General features: G+C 41.0%; 1 protein-coding gene across 3 annotated transcripts in view; it reads left to right on the forward strand.

Annotated features, from left to right (window-relative positions):
- Positions 1-17,500, forward strand: part of LOC135100503 (uncharacterized) — a 95,786-nt gene that overhangs the window by 74,237 nt on the left and 4,049 nt on the right. For 2 of the 3 annotated variants that reach the window (XM_064003472.1, XM_064003474.1), the window contains one exon: positions 17,474-17,500. This exon is cut by the window's right edge and continues 35 nt beyond it. In XM_064003472.1, the coding sequence (XP_063859542.1) occupies positions 17,474-17,500 (27 nt within the window). Of the gene's footprint in view, positions 1-17,029; positions 17,119-17,473 lie in introns of those variants that run through there. The other variant, XM_064003473.1, reaches the window with a different exon arrangement.

Raw genomic sequence — 17,500 nt, forward strand, 5'->3', positions numbered from 1 at the left:
CACACACACACACACACACACACACACACACACACACACACACACACACACACACACACACACACACACACACACACACACACACACACACACACACACGCGCGCGCGCTATTCATGAAAACTAAATTTCAAATCAAGATTTGATCTTCATTAACTTTTTCCACTTTCTTCAACAAAAAAAAAAAAATTTACTTGCACTTGTGTAGTTACTATTTACTTAACTTTTAAGTAATATATATATATATATATATATATATATATATATATATATATATATATATATATATATATATATATATATATATATATATATATATAATTTATTTATTTATTTCGTTTTGGACTCACAGCACCACTATAGTGTTAGCACCATCGTCATCACCACCACGTCCACCACCACCACCACCACCACCATTGCGTCTCTACACACAATGGTGCAACTCAAGTCTTTTCCGCACATTTTATGCTTAAGCCTTAAGAAAACTATAATTTTCCACCCGTACTCCTCCACGGCTCCCGTCTCACTATAGTGCTCCTGCAGGTGGTGCATGTGAGTACGTTTTAGCTGCTCGTGGCCTCGGCGCTCAGCTCCGTCTATATTGGCCTTTGAGCTTGTGATGAATGATGTCCCTGGTAATTTTCAGTGAAATAAGAAAAAAAAAATAAATAAAATAAAATAAAAAATAAATAAATAAATAAATAAATAAATAAAAAAAAAAAAATATATATATATATATATATATATATATATATATATATATATATATATATATATATATATATATATATATATATATATATATATATATATATATATATATATATATATATATATATATATATATATACTGTCATCAGCCTCTCTCTCTCATCACTGCAGTGTTGCATCTCTAGCTGTCTTCTACCTCTATTTTCATGCTAACTGTTCTTCTGATCTTGCTAACTGCATGCCTCCCCTCCTCCCGCGGCCTCGCTGCACGAGACTTTCTTCTTTCTCTCAGCCCTATTCTGTTCACCTCTCTAATGCAAAAGTTAACCAGCATTCTCAATCATTCATCCCTTTCTCTGGTAAACTCTGGAACTCCCTGCCACCTTCTGTATTTCCACCTTCCTATGACTTGAATTCCTTCAAGAGGGAGGTTTCAAGACACTTATCCTTTAATTTTTGACTACCGCTTTGGACCCTTTCCTGGGACTGGCATCTCAGTGTTTTTTTTTTTTTTTTTTAGATTTTTGTTGCCCTTGGCCAGTGTTCCTCCTCCATAAGAAAAAAAAAAAAAAAATATATATATATATATATATATATATATATATATATATATATATATATATATATATATATATATATATATATATATATATATATATATATATATATATATATATATATACATATATATATATATATGCTGTCACCCTTTCTTCTCCGTTGGGCTCCTCCAATCACAATCTCATATCTTTATCTTGTCCTATCGCTCCAATCCCTCCTCAGGATCCCCCTAAGCGAAGGTGCCTCTGGCGTTTTGCCTCTGCTAGTTGGGGGGACCTGAGGAGGTATTTTGCTGATTTTCCTTGGAATGACTACTGCTTCCGTGTCAGAGACCCGTCTTTGTGTGCTGAGCGCATAACAGAGGTGATAGTGTCTGGCATGGAGGCGTACATTCCTCACTCTTTTTCTCGTCCTAAACCTTCTAAACCTTGTTCTCGTGCTATACATGACGGAGAGGTGGCCCACAAAAGGTATTTAAGCCTTCCATCACCAGAATATCATGCACTTTATATTTCTGCCCGGAACCATGCCAAGTCTGTTCTCCAACTGGCCAAAAACTCCTTCATTAACAGAAAATGTCAAAACCTTTCAAGATCTAACTCCACTCGTGATTTCTGGCATCTAGCCAAAAATATCTCCAATAACTTTGCTTCTTCTTCTTTCCCTCCTCTATTTCAGCCTGATGGCACCACTGCTATCACATCTATTTCTAAAGCTGAACTCTTCGCTCAAACCTTTGCTAAAAACTCTGCCTTGGACGATTCTGGGATTGTTCCTCCCTCTCCTCCACCCTCTGACTACTTCATGCCACGTACTAAAATTCTTCGCAATGATGTTTTCGATGCCCTCGCTGGCCTAAACCATCGGAAGGCTTATGGACCTGATGGGGTCCCTCCTATTGTTCTCCGAAACTGTGCCTCCGTGCTTGCACCTTGCCTAGTCAAACTCTTTCAGCTCTGTCTGTCAACATCTACCTTTCCTTCTTGCTGGAAGTTTGCCTACATTCAACCTGTGACCGTTCTAATCCCTCAAACTACCGTCCTATTGCTTTAATTTCCTGCCTATCTAAAGTTTTTGAATCTATCCTCAACAGGAAGATTCTTAAACATCTACCACTTCACAACCTTCTATCTGATCGCTAGTATGGGTTCCGTCAAGGCCGTTCTACTGGTGATCTTCTGGCTTTCCTTACTGAGTCTTGGTCATCCTCTTTTAGAGATTTTGGTGAAACTTTTGCTGTTGCCTTGGACATATCAAAAGCTTATGATAGAGTCTGGCACAAAGATTTGATTTCCAAACTACCCTACTACGGTTTCTATCCTTCTCTCTGTAACTTCATCTCAAGTTTCCTTTCTGACCGTTCTATTGCTGCTGTGGTAGACGGTCACTGTTCTTCTCCTAAATCTATTAACAGTGGTGTTCCTCAGGGTTCTGTCCTGTCACCCACTCTCTTCTTATTATTCATTAATGATCTTCTAAACCAAACTTCTTGTCCTACCCACTCCTACGCTGATGATACCAGCATGCACTTTTCCACGTCTTTTCATAGACGTGGAACCCTTCAGGAGGTAAACATATCACGCAGGGAAGCCACAGAACGCTTGACTTCTGGTCTTTCCAAAATTTCTGATTGGGGCAGAGCAAACTTAGTATTATTCAATACCTCAAAAACTCAATTCCTCCATCTATCAACTCGACACAACCTTCCAAACAACTATCCTCTCTTTTTCAATGACACTCAACTGTCCCCCTCTTCTACACTGAACATCCTCGGTCTGTCCTTTACTTATAATCTGAACTGGAAACTTCACATCTCATCTCTAGCTAAAACAGCTTCTATGAAGTTAGGTGTTCTGAGACGTCTCCGCCAGTTTTTCTCACCCCCCCAGCTGCTAACTCTGTACAAGGGCCTTATCCGTCCATGTATGGAGTATGCTTCACATGTCTGGGGGGGGTTCCACTCATACTGCTCTTCTAGACAGGGTGGAATCAAAAGCTTTTCGTCTCATCAACTCCTTTCCTCTAACTGACTGTCTTCAACCTCTCTCCCACCGCCGCAATGTTGCATATCTAGCTGTCTTCTACCGTTATTTTCATGTTAACTTCTCTTCTGATCTTGCTAACTGCATGCCTCCCCTCCTTCCGCGGCCTCGCTGCACAAGACTTTCTTGTTTCTCTCACCTCCATTCTGTCCACCTCTCTAACGCAAGAGTTAACCAGTATTCTCAATCATTCATCCCTTTCTCTGGTAAACTCTGGAACTCCCTGCCTGCTTCTGTATTTCCACCTTCCTATGACTTGAATTCCTTCAAGAGGGAGGTTTCAAGACACTTATTCATCAATTTTTGATCACTTCTTTGACCCTTTTATGGACTGGCATTTCAGTGGGCATATTTTTTTACTGGATTTTTGTTGCCCTTGGCCAGTGTTCTTCCTACATAAAAAAAAAATATATATATATATATATATATATATATATATATATATATATATATATATATATATATATATATATATATATATATATATATATATATATATATATATATATATAGTACAGTAGTTCTGCTGTAACTCTTTCTTTTCTTTTTGGAGGCTTAGATTATCTGCCTGTTATATTCTACGTGGATGATTGACGGGAGGCATGTGGGCATTCTTTAGCCACTCGGCAGTAACTTAAGAAACGGCCAGCATCCCGTAGGACTCGAATCCATTCCCGAGATTACCACCTCGGAGCGCTGACGGCGTAGGTTTGTTTTTTTTGTTAAGGAATTATTTCATTCACACAGTATTGCTTACACTCTTAAACAGGATAGAATGAAAAAAAAAGTGTTCCTATTAACTTTCCTTCTTAAACCCTCTATTTTCAGTCTTGTCATCTTCCTTCATAGTGCATCTCTCACTAATTCTATGGTTGCTATTTTCTTTTCCCCGCTTGCCAAGTATACAGTCCTCATCCTGCAGACACTCCCTCTGTGAGAGATTTCTTACGTATACACCATTTTGTTCTTACTTACTCAAGTGGTTCTCAGATCGGATGACCCATGATCGCTTCCTGTACGCCTCGCCACCGACGTCTGTCCCTGGCCTCTTCCTGCCACTGTGCTTCATTCTCCAAGGAGTCTTCCAGATCCCTCATGATATTGTCATTCCATCTGTAGCTTGGCAGACTTATTTTGATCACTGATTAATTGATATTACAGTTCATATTAAGTTTGCCTTTTCATTTTGTTACAATAAGAATGTTTTTAAAGGTCATCAACACTACGTGAACTAGATCAAGTAGTCTCATCTTTTGTGAAGCTGTCTTATTTCTATTTATTTACTGTTTACTTATTTATTTTCATTTATTTATGTATATTTATTATTTATTTATTCATTTATTTATTCGTTTTATTTACTCATTTATGTGTAGAGAATCGAGGATTAGCTGCGATTTCTTTAAAAAATTTTTCTGACTATCTTTTAGACTCATACTACCTTTTTTTTTATTCAAAAGATGAAATGTTCCCTGACTTCAGAGTGGTAAAAAGATATATATATGCAGAGGATGTTTTACATTTATTTTTATTCTAAACATCAGTAAAAATCTTTGGTAGTGGCGTCAAGTAACTTAAAATAACGCCGTTGAATATATATATATATATATATATATATATATATATATATATATATATATATATATATATATATATATATATATATATATATATATATATATATATATATATATATATATATATATACACACACACACACACACACACACACACACGAAGTCATACCAAAAGTAAATAAATCATAATTTATTTACTGACACTCATACTACCACAACATGGTGACCAAATAGAGGTATCCAACACCTTCGCGGCCTCTCTCTGTCAGATGGTCTATTCGTGCAGGGCACGGTAAGGGTTTCCCAGAATCGTTGCGGCGGCAATAACTGGCTCTCAGGTCATCCTGACTTAGAAGCCGCTTGCTGCCTACAAGAACCAACCTCGTGACAGGGGACATTCCAAGGTCAAGGAAGGATCATAGACAGGCTAGTGTTCGCTCAGGACGAGGAGCAAATGTATGCGATGTGTTTTGGAAAGAGAAACACTAGAATAAGCTGCAAAAAGTTACATTTATAGCTCAACGTCTTACGCTTACTACTACAAGGTGTTCCCTCCGGCAAACTCTGAGGGTCGACGCACACCGCCATCGCCTGGCTGTACACCTTGTTCTCTGGACACAGGTAGTAATCTTGATACCATTTACTGGCGCCGGTTGGCATGCAGCTATAGTACCAGCGGCACGCATGCTCTACTGGGAACACACCAGTGGCGAAGCAAGCTGGCACGTCGGGCACTGCCTTGCAAGTCAGAGTTTCAGGATCGAATATGTGCATGTTATTACAGTAAAAAGTCTTCGGCAACTGGTCTTCTCCTGAGCACTGCAGAAACGTCATGCGATCATACATGTCTGGCATCACCTGTCCAGCGGCTTTGCAGGAACACTGCTCTTCCGGCCATCGAGGATAACACACACCTCCAGAAAACTTGTCATGAGACACGCACCGCATATCAGTGGCACAGGTGGAGAGGAAGGCTTCTTGTCCTGCACACACCACCACTTCAGTACATGAGGCACAGGCAAATCCCAGCCTCCCGAGGCAAAGACGGTCGTGGCGAGGCGAGCGATGGAGTGGTCCTTGCCGATCCTTCCTGCCTAATCTCAGCGCCTCATTCTCCAGGGATCGGCATGTATGTGCCTGTAACACACAGAGATCGTCAGCTCACATTCGTTTTCCCAAGAATGCATAATTTCAGGTTTGCGATGAGACAAGAATGTCACTTACCTGAGACTGAACCACACACCTGGCCAGTGCGGGATGAAAGGAACCAGTGGGACACCTGTACAAGTAGGTATTAAGGGTTGAACCTCCCTCATCCTTTGCCACGCACTCCACGTATCCCTCACACTCTCCAGACGCTGGGAACCTCCCCTCGCCGCGGCACATTGAACTACAATAAAGAGAACACATCCAATGTAACGCTGCATTTCCTCTCGTCCTTTCCTTTACACACCTGTCTACCATTGTAGCTGTGGTCCTGTCACTCAAAAAACACTAAATGCGAAATGTTTTATCTCTATTTTTCAAGAGGGAATTCTTACGTCATTTTTTTGGTTATACAGAATTATGAAACCATTGAGTATAATGTCCTTGGCTGCTTCTCACCTGAGCTCTGGGGACCCGCTCGCTGACACCTGGGAGAAAAGAGAATTTTGTAATTTATGTAAAGCAACCAAACGCTGAGAGAAGATGCGAAGAACAGATTGGGAAAGAATAAGGACAAAGAAAAAAAAAAGTGCACGAGCAAGTGAACGGAAGGCACAAGAAGGAGAAAAGAGATGTTCAACACGAGGACAGCGGTCGCCTCTACTTGTATTTGTGCAACACTCACCTGAACCAATAAGATTCACCGTCACTGTCATGGCTTACGCTCGTCCTCGCCTCCCTCCTGAGCTACCAGTTCCCGCTTCTCCCCTTCCCTCATCCTTATATCCTTGTTCCTACCAATAGGCAGCTAACGACACGGTTCATATTTCAAGAAAATATTTTCTTGTTGTAATGTCGACTTAATTTGTTAAAGTTTATTAAGTAGATCATGAAGTCAAGCAAGAAGTTCGTGTTCCTGTTTTATTTATTATTTTTTTTCATCACACACACACACACACACACACACACACACACACACACACACACACACACACACAGCACAGGACAACACAGTACAGCACAACACAGCACAGCACATTATCAGTGATATCCATATAGAGTTATATCTGTGATGAGCGGAAAGACCAAAACTGAGAACTTCATGTTTATTTTAACGTTTCAGAAATATAAGAAAATCCCATCTTTAGAAAAGTGAAACAATAAAAATGGGAACAGAAATCACAGGCTGAGCCCTTAACAGTGCCATGCCTTTCACTGACTGTGACGATGCCTTCTCCCTCTCTACTCCGTTATCCATGCACTACGTACGTACAGGCTTGGATTTTTAAATGTTTTGTCATCTCATGAGGATTAATTTCAAAGGTCACTTAGATGAATAATGGAAATTTCATGATGCTGTCCTATTAATGATGCAGAGTCATTGTTAGACTATCACTGGAGCCATGAAGACACAACTGAAAACTCCTATAACTCTCACCTGAGACTGTTAAGAGTAGCTGTGATAAGATAATGAAATGTTTAAGAGTTCAGTCCACAAACAGAAAACTTTCTCAAAATATTGCATTACCTGTTTGGTGATGAGATGGAAGACGACAATAATAGAAAATATCAACATTTTTTTCCCTAGTGAGTATACGAAACTGTTGTCAGACGTCTGTTGAGCTTCACCGCCAACACTCGAGTCAACAGTTCCTTTACTTGACCAGAACACACACGGTCGCGGCTCGACAAAAATGTTCCTGGAGGACTGAAGCTAATCTGTCTTTTGTCCGGGGTTTGGGGCGCGTCCAGCCGACACTTAAGTAAATTCAAGCACACAGTTGGGAGTTTGCTCCAAGTGCACTCGCGCTTTTCAGTCAAGTCATCCGGGCTGCTGACCAAGGAATAGGCATGGCTTTGGTGAAACAAGGGTCCTCAAGCCGGCCACAACAACAGCAACACCCGCCCTCCGCCGCGCCGCAAACCACGTGCAATGAGAAGCTGAGGTCTTTGGAGTGAGGAGACCTACATCACTGACTCTCCCCTCCTCTCCTCCTCCTCTCACCCTCCCCTTTCTAGTTTCTCTCCCCTCTCTCTTTCCACCTTCTTCTCTCAGTTCTTTTCTCCCCGTCTTTCCTTCTCCCTTTCTGCCTCGCACAGACCAACCGAGCGTAGTTCTGAGTCAACACCGCCCATAATGAGGGTGGGTGTCACGTGCCTCCACAGGTAAACAAAAGGCTCCTCGCCGCACCTGTAGCTCCAGGCAGTCTTTCATCACCTGTAGGGTTCCTGGTGGCGTAACTTTTAGTTCCTCGCGCTTCCTTACTTCCCGTAGCTTCAAGCAGTCTCGGTAACTCTTGGTGTTTCGTAGTTTCCCTTCCTCCACTAGCACGAGAAAAGTCTATAGACCTTGAGCACGAGTGCCTCACTACAGTTCGCGGCGGCCACTCGTCCTGGCCCCGCCGCCCCTGACCACTTTGCCCCCTGACCGTCACGGGGCAGGTAAAAGTCAGGTGACCCACATTTTCTTTCCACGGGTGCGATGCGGTTGACACTGCTTTCCCCTTCAAGTTTCATATTTTCACGTGCTTACTCTTTTTTTCTCGTCTTCTTCTTTTCTTCCCCTCTTCGTCTTCCTTCTCCGCCTCTTCCTTTTTTTCTCAGCTCTATTAACAGGGAGGATTGGCATCCGTTCTCATGACAGGGATACAAGAGTTTAAGCAACTTCCTTAATCTCTCTTTTGGGGAGACTATATTTCTTCTCGTATTATTTCCATTTTATGCATTATCATCTAGCAGTTATAAAATATAAAGCAGACTGTCCTCCACAACACCGTCGTTACCGTTTTAGCCCAAAATAATACAAAATTATACGAAAATTAACATTTGGAAAAATCAGTAATTCTCACTGTAAATAAATACAGCTAAATGTAATCATTATTTATAGGGTATTATCAGCACCAGAAGAAGAACTCTAGAAAACGCTCATACTGATTTCATTACGTTCGCAAACCACCGCTGCCTAGGCAGAGCGTCATCACCTGAGCGGCGGTCTTTGCCTGCTGGCTGTTATCACCTGAGGTAACGGTCTGCCACCAGCATGTTTATGTAGGCTGCATTTCTGCCTAACCATTTATTTATTTATTTATTTCCTCTCGTTCTTTATCACACACACACACACACACACACACACACACACACACACACACACACACACACACACACACACACACACACACGGTATTCCTTTAGCCTGCTAGCCGGCGCACGTGCTTCCCTACGCTGTAGGTGCTGCCTCTCGCCACCCCTACTCCCACTGTGAACGCTTTGCCGGCCTACACAAACAATGCGCATCTCCCTCTCCGAGTATTTACCAGTGTTCGCTGGCCAAACACAAACACAAACCTTAAACTGTCAGTGGTCCCACCCAACACACACACACACACACACACATCCGTATTAGTCCGCTGTACTTCATTATATCCCTAACTGGATCACTTACGTTACAAACATTGACTCAAGGTGGCAAAGTAAATATCAGAAAGGCGTGCTGGTATTTGTTTTTCATGAAGGCGAACGTGATGAAAGGTTTGCTCTCACATCTTATTACGTGACTTGGTATACACACACACACACACACACACACACACACACATTTTATATATATATATATATATATATATATATATATATATATATATATATATATATATATATATATATATATATATATATATATATATATATATATATATATATATATATATATATATGTATAGGAGGAGTTAAGACTATAAGGTGTAAAAGAAGAGGTTTCACTGAGGCGGGGTGGGGGGTAGTTGTGTGGGTGTGTGTGTGTGTCAGGGATTACCAGGGTGGTAGTGTTGGAAGGTTGAAGAAAGTACTGGTGTGTCCCGTCACTTCTAACTTGCTCGCTCTACGAAATATAAAATATTAACAGCAGATCACTTATCTAAGTTCAAGAAACAATATATGAAGGAAATATAACAGATAACATCAATATCGAAGTCATTATTCAACCAGATAAACGAAGACTAAGAACAGTGCACTAAGAGGTAAAACCTAACAGGTAAACACAATATGAAGCACGTGTACACAGTGCGAGGAGAGATGCACGCACGATGCCAAACGAAAGAAAAGTTTTGAATTTTGTTTTTTTATATGTGATTCTGTTCCCGGAAGTCTCGTGTTTAAGCTAGCTGTTTCTAATGATGATGATGATGATGATGATAATAATAATAATAATAATAATAATAATAATAATAATAATAATAATAATAATAATAATAATAATAATAATAATAAAAATAATAATAACATATAAGTATACAAAATAAATAGGATAAGTATGTAAAAGTAAAAATGAAACAAGCAAACACAGGTTTAAGATTGCGTTACACACTGTGTACTCAAGGCACTGCTTGCCTTGAGTACAGACTGTGTGCAGTACACCGCAGGGCTTGTAACGCCATCTGCTGCCTTGAAAAGAGAGTAATATATTTTAGCGAAGCACAAAAGTAAATCATTCAGGATCTACCAGTGAAGAATACTGTCCTGCTTGTATATACAGGGTGTTTAGACGTGGCTTTATATTCGGTCTTTTGTTAGTTGTACCTCAGTAAAAAATAATAAATTGACAAATAAGTAAACAAAATAAATAAATAGACAATACATTTTGTCTTTTTTCATTGTACAGTTAATCTCTACGAATAATGAATTAACAGTTTAAGGAAAACGTCTTGAAAATATATAAATAGGAACGAAATAAGTTAACTGCAAAAGTATAATAATCATGAAATATTGGCAGTTACATTAGTAGAGGCAGCAATTATTATTTACCATTTATCATTAATACACCTTCAGATGAAAGAAAAAAGACGACACAAGAGTAATCGATCTTATAATAGTAATAGTAATAATAATAAGTGGTGTAAGAGTGCGTGTGTGAAGGAGTGATCGGGAAGGAGGTGCAGGGATGTGCGTGAGAAGTTGCCAGGGAAGAGAGGAGTGTATGGAGAAAGGGAGGAGATGGTTGGCTAAACAAATTAAATAGAGAAGTTAGTTTTTTGCGCCAACAACCTCAATTCCTCGAAAGTTTCACGAAAAAAATAAATAAATAAAATCAGTTAGCCAACCATCTCTTCCCTTTCTCCATACACTTTTCTCTGACAACTTCTCACGCACATCCCTGCACCTCCTTCCTATCACTCCTTCACACATGCATTTTTACTCCACTTGCTTCTCCGATTTACTCATCCGAAATTAGGTGTGCGTAATTGAGAGGACAACAACAACAGCAACAACAACAACAGGAGGAGGAGGAGGAGGTGGTGGAAAAGGAAGAGGAAAGAAAGAGGAAAGCAAGGCAGACAATGTACGCGTAAGGGGAGACAGGAAGAGCAGGTGCAGGAGTCACACAATATATATACGCATGAGGAAGCCGTAGGGAAGCGTGAGGAAGCCGTGGTCAAGACCAGAGATGTAGGATGAACAAACACCCCGTGGCACTTACTGGTTCATCCCGATCGCCTCCCTTTGTAGTTCTTTATGCTAATTTGACCATTTTTCTGTTGCCGGTTTAGGTTCCTCCATTCGGACTAGTGTTTCCCAATTACACAGAGTATATGGGTCAAGAATCGACCAGTCACACACTTTGGAGCGTAATTACCAACTAATAGAGAAGCAAGTACGTGAGATAGCTTCTCTCTCTCTCTCTCTCTCTCTCTCTCTCTCTCTCTCTCTCTCTCTCTCTCTCTCTCTCTCTCTCTCTCTCTCCAGCGCTTGGCTGATGAGGTGCTTTGCATTACGTTTAGAATATTTTTGACACATCTTCTTAGACTCATGCCCTAAAACCCAGTCCCAGTGATGCGTGTGTGTGCTTCGGGTGGGGTTGTATGACGGGTGCAGTAGACTCCATTTAGTCATGATAGTCATCCTGATTCACAAATATTTCCTTGTTTGTTTCCTTTGTTTTTCTCTGCATCTACATACTTACACCAACCCATCCATCCATCGACTTACTTATAACCCTTACACATAGTTATTCTGACCCCGCCACTCACACAATAAGTCAAATTCACACAAGTAAACATTAGGCGCAGATTTACCTTGTTTTGTGCACTAGCAAACAACCAAACCAATCTGCCGCGCCGGGATTGATTCACACACACACACATCCTCTGCACAAGCGTTAAAGGAGATCGGCGGCCAAGATCAAGATTAAGGTATCCCTGTCATCAACAAGATGGAAATGTTTGCTCAGCTTTTACAATATCACGCATCATTAGAAGCGTTTTAGATATGCTCGGGTCCGCTACATTTTGTTTGTTTGGTTCTCCGCCGCCATTCAGCTGCGCCCGGCCTTGGTCTCTCCCTCTTGAATACCAGTTTGTGGCGATCCCGACGCAAGACCATCGTGGTGGTTAATAATATGTAATAAGGCCGCGTTTGTGCTTCGGCACTCAGAACTGGCCAAAAACGCGACCGTTTCGCGCTGATTTTTTTCCGAGTGTGAACCGGCCTTCCAGTATCATAGTTATACTTGGACACGCACGCACATCAAATAGTGTCCGGCCAAACCCAAACGAAGCAAGACACTATCTCTCCCGGCTTGTGCATCCAAATGGGTAAATACTTATTGATATTCTATAAATAGAGCTGTCCAGTGCACCACCCAAAGTGCCCTCTGCTCACTACTGGGGCACGCACTCGGAAACATATCTGCATCACGTGGTTCCTAGAAGTCTTTTCAGAAATAGTAAAAGTAATTAATCGTCAAGATATGTAGTTCAGCGACGTCAGCGTGAGGTGACCGCTGAGGCGGAGCAGTGCAAACATGTGATGAGTGTAGACCCGCCGCGCTGCTCCCCAGCAGCCCCACACACCTACGGGCATTCTTTCATGGGACTGCTTCCGGGAAAGCTGGAAAGTCTCAAACGTTGGTCTGACCTCTCAGACGTACTGACCAGGAACATCCCTTCCCGGTCACAGCTTACCAAAGAAACACACTCATCGCAGTGAAAACCGCAACCTCTTAGCGACCTAGGTAAGGCGCCACGAGGATGCAGGTGGGCGGAGTATCACGGCGATCAAACAGCGAGGGTCGTCTGCACCCAAGAGGTGCGGCGGTCCTCGCTGACTTGGAAAAAAGAATGAGGTTAATGGCCTCACAGACCTCCCTTGTGCCCCGTCCCCCTTACTGTCTGGAGCCGCCATGCCCAACGCCCGCCGACGTCTGGGGTCACTGGCACCACAAGTCTGAAACCAGGGAATTGTTTTCGCCCACCGCAGGATTGTCGTCATCTGCAGGTGCTTTAAAAATGAACTAATTTTCTCCTGTTGAGGAGGAGGAACAATACACCGAGTGCTTCCTTCCACCTGGCCTACCTGGTGGCTGACACGATGTGATATTTTGTTGTCTGCCCTGATCACCATCCAAGATGTGCTATATATCCAAATGCAAATAAAGGAGGCAGATTACAAGCGTGCTGACTACCAGCTGCTATCCTTCACCAGTAAGCATCATGAATATATATATATATATATATATATATATATATATATATATATATATATATATATATATATATATATATATATATATATATATATATATATATATATATATATATATATATATATATATATATATTATGACACTGTTGGCAAATATAACACTTTATAACCATGCTGGTAAGTGTGGCCCATTATGGCGGAGTGAAGAAGCATTGTGGCATTGAAGTTCATTACTAATGTAAATTGTTGTTGTTGCTTCTTCTTTTTCTTCTTCTTCTTCTTCTTCTTCTTCTTCTTCTTCTTCTTCTTCTTCTTCTTCTTCTTCTTCTTACTGGTGTTGCTGATTTTTATTTATATATTTATTTATTCATTAACCTTGATTGTTGGCCTTGTCTTCACTGAATGATATTCCACCCTTTTCAAAATGGAACTTGAATATCATAGAATATTTTCAGTCATTCAGATATTCTGCTGTATTTATTCTAAATTCAGTAAGGAAACAGTAATTCTATAATTGTTCTTCCGACTAGTTCTATGCTTAGCTCTCTTGTCTTTGGATCTTTGTATGAGCACTATCAATTATAGGAAAGACCAATGATTTGCGAATGGCTGCTTTAACGTTCTCTGAGAGGAGTTCTGGAATGTATATGATTAATAAACATTCACCTACTTTGTTCAGCAACTAACGGTGTGTGCTGGAACGGACTGGTAGGTCATGCGCTTACTTTTGATGCTGATCTTTTTGGGGAAAGAGTACACAAAAATCAGCATTGTCAAAATAAATGCGTAAAGTATTGTGAGAGCTGCAGTTGATAACACTCCACTGTTTTTCTGACGTCTGTGCCTCGGCGCTGAGAGTTGCTTCAAGATGCGTTCACGCCTCGATGAGTGTTTGCTGGCCCGGCGAAGGTAAAGATGAAGGTGTTGGGTGATTTTGCAAGTGAAAATGAGTCGGTGCAATATGCCGAGATGGAGATTGTGAGCTGTCCCACAGATGCACATTCACCCATGATCTTGCACGCACACACACACACACACACACACACACACACACACACACACACACACACACACACACATATACACACACATACACACACACACACACTGGCCTAGCAAGGGTTTGGCAGCCCAGGGATCGAGGTTTCTAGTTCTCACAGGTGAAAGAGGTGGCCATCCTTCTTTACTTGTCGAGTTGTGTTTACCTGACGCAATGGGAATTAGAAATCGGCCAGACTTGCCATTCACTACCAGAAAAAAAGTATATATACATTTATATTTCATGTTTTTTTTTTCAATTTGTACTGTAGTTTTCTGTGTCTGCAAATAATGAGTAATCATCTAAGAGGCAGTCAGTGTCAACATCAATTAACATTACAAGATGGTAAAATCAAGAATATAAACTATAAAGTATGTGTTGCCAGTCTGCTGAAATCCAAACACTAAACATTCAGCTTTCCAAACAGTGGCTGATAAAAATACCTGATCACGAAACACAGAACCGCCTGTGACATGCACCCAAGCGAAGTGTCCTGCGCCTGTCCCTGGTGACACCATAGCGCACAAAGAAAGTATTACCTGCATTATTTTTATTATTATTATCATTATTATTATTACTTATATTATTATTATTATCATTTTTATTTTCTTATTTATTTATTTATTTATTTATTTTATTATTATTATTATTTTATTTTATTTATTTATTTATTTATTTTTATGGCTAACACCACAACAGTAGACCGAAGTTGCAGTCAGGGAGATTTAGTGGGTAACACGCCAACTGCAAATGAAAGCTCAAGCCACTTACAATATCAATGCAGGGCCCGATCTGAAGTTGGTCATGCACTCCTCCCCTCACAACACCACCATGGAAAACTTTTTTTATACCGTTGCTGCCCAGTCCTGCCTATCTGATTAATTCACTACACCAAGCATACGTAGATTATATTGTGTATTGATAGATCATCTTAATATAGCTGATATATATTATGATAGTAAACAACCAACAAGCCCTAAATAAATGAATGACACCTTCTAGAAGAGCAAATAATCATCTGTCGTTGTGGTTTGAAAATATTCCCTAGGAAGTAGTTATATTTACGCAGTGGTGAGGCGACTACAAGGTCATCGTTGACCCTTCCGTGTCTTTCCTGGCCTTCTCTCTTGGTGTTATGATAACGGCACAGCGCAATTCAGTGCTGAAATCCGAAGCTAATTTTCGTCCATACAATGCTGCAAATTCTTGTTTTGAATATCATACTTTTTTATTGTGTAATATCGTGAGCCTCCACGTAAGTGTATCACGGAAGAGAACAGCGTGACATGCTGCAATTATTATCTTCATCATTAAATTATTACTTATTATTGCAAATCAAGTATTGTTATCAAATCCCACAAATGTACGTTCATTTCTGAAAGGAAATTTACTGACACTACACCCTTCACTTGGCGGGACATTTTTTTATTACTATTTTTTGGGGGCTAACATTGCAACATCAGGGCTTCTGCTTGATGTTGCGGAACATAATTCAAGTAAAAGACGTAACTGCTCCTCCAGCATTTCGAGTTTTCTCCCAAGCTACTAAAGAGCTGGGCTTTTTTATGTTTTACCACATCAGCAACAATACCGCCACCACCATCACCACCACCACCATCACAACCACCACCACTAAGGTTCTTGATGGTCTTCCACCATCGCTTCTTGTCTCTCTTCTTAACTATAATTACATTTCCTCCTATTACTTTCCGCCTTTCTTTGTTCAGTGTGTTAAAATTTAAAAAAATTCGGGATTTGTTTGCGAGACATTCTTTGTTTTCTCTCATTTCCTCCTTAACTACTGGATAACTGGCTTGTTTGCACAGGCGTGAAGCGTGCGGCCAGTTAAAGCACACTCGCTCTCCTGAACTCTTCACTCACTCGAGAAAGACGGTTACGGGAGAAAGTAATAGAGTAATACGGGCTGCCTCCTTACTCACACCCGGAAAGAAAGAAAAGAGATATAAAATAAAGAATTATTGCCCCTCCTCCGCTTTGACGCCGCGACTTTGAGTTTTAGCTTGCAAGGGGCGCTGCAACCCACTAGTGTTTTCAGAAGTCAAGTCAGATCGATCGCATTTCCTTCCAGTTAGTTACGCATAAGGCACCTGTTCCTTGCATGACGAACGAAAGGTTCTCTCTCGTCCCGAGGCTACACACACACACACACACACACACACACTAGTATTTTATTTGTAGAAAACGGAAGGATGTGTGTGTGTGTGTGTGTGTGTGTGTGTGTGTGTGTGTGTGTGTGTGTGTGTGTGTGTGTGTGTGTGTGTGTTAAAATGTGAAAAAAAGAGAGAGAAAGAGAATGACTAAAGGAGGAGGAGGAGGATGTTCGAGGGAGTGAATTTGCTGAGGAGAGAGTTGCATAGAGGGATGTGAGGGGTATGAAGGGACCTGAGGCTTGGAGGAGGCCGGCGGGGGAGAGGCAAGGGGAGGGAGGGAGAGTGAGAACCTGCTGGGTATATAAGAGCCGAGCCTTCCTGACCGGCACTAAGTTCTGTCTCTGCCAAGATGGACCTGCGTACAAGTCTCCGTGGTGTCCTGGTGCTGTTGGGGGTCTGGGTGAGTCAGGTGACAGGTCTCTTATGTTCCTCGATGGGAGGATTGCCCACCTCTACTAGTATATCCCTTTCGTGTAACGCTACGTCACAGAAGGAACATCAACGCCATGCAATGGGGACTTACTTTAGATTACGTAGATTACTGATGTATGAACTTAATGTTATATAAGACCTCGCTTAATATTCACTGTACATATATACATAAATTCATCTACGCAAATTACTGTCATAATTCATAATTCATGATGTTTGCTATTTCTGAAGGTGATCATGTTTGGGTTCAGTATATTCTGATCCTGAGAATTAAGCATTTCCTCTTTCGTACCAGTGTTGGTGGCAGGTGTGTCTTATTTCAGGTGTGTGTAGCGGCGGCCCAAGAATTC

This window comes from Scylla paramamosain, chromosome 5 (assembly GCF_035594125.1).
Source record: "Scylla paramamosain isolate STU-SP2022 chromosome 5, ASM3559412v1, whole genome shotgun sequence".
NCBI lineage: Eukaryota > Metazoa > Arthropoda > Malacostraca > Decapoda > Portunidae > Scylla > Scylla paramamosain.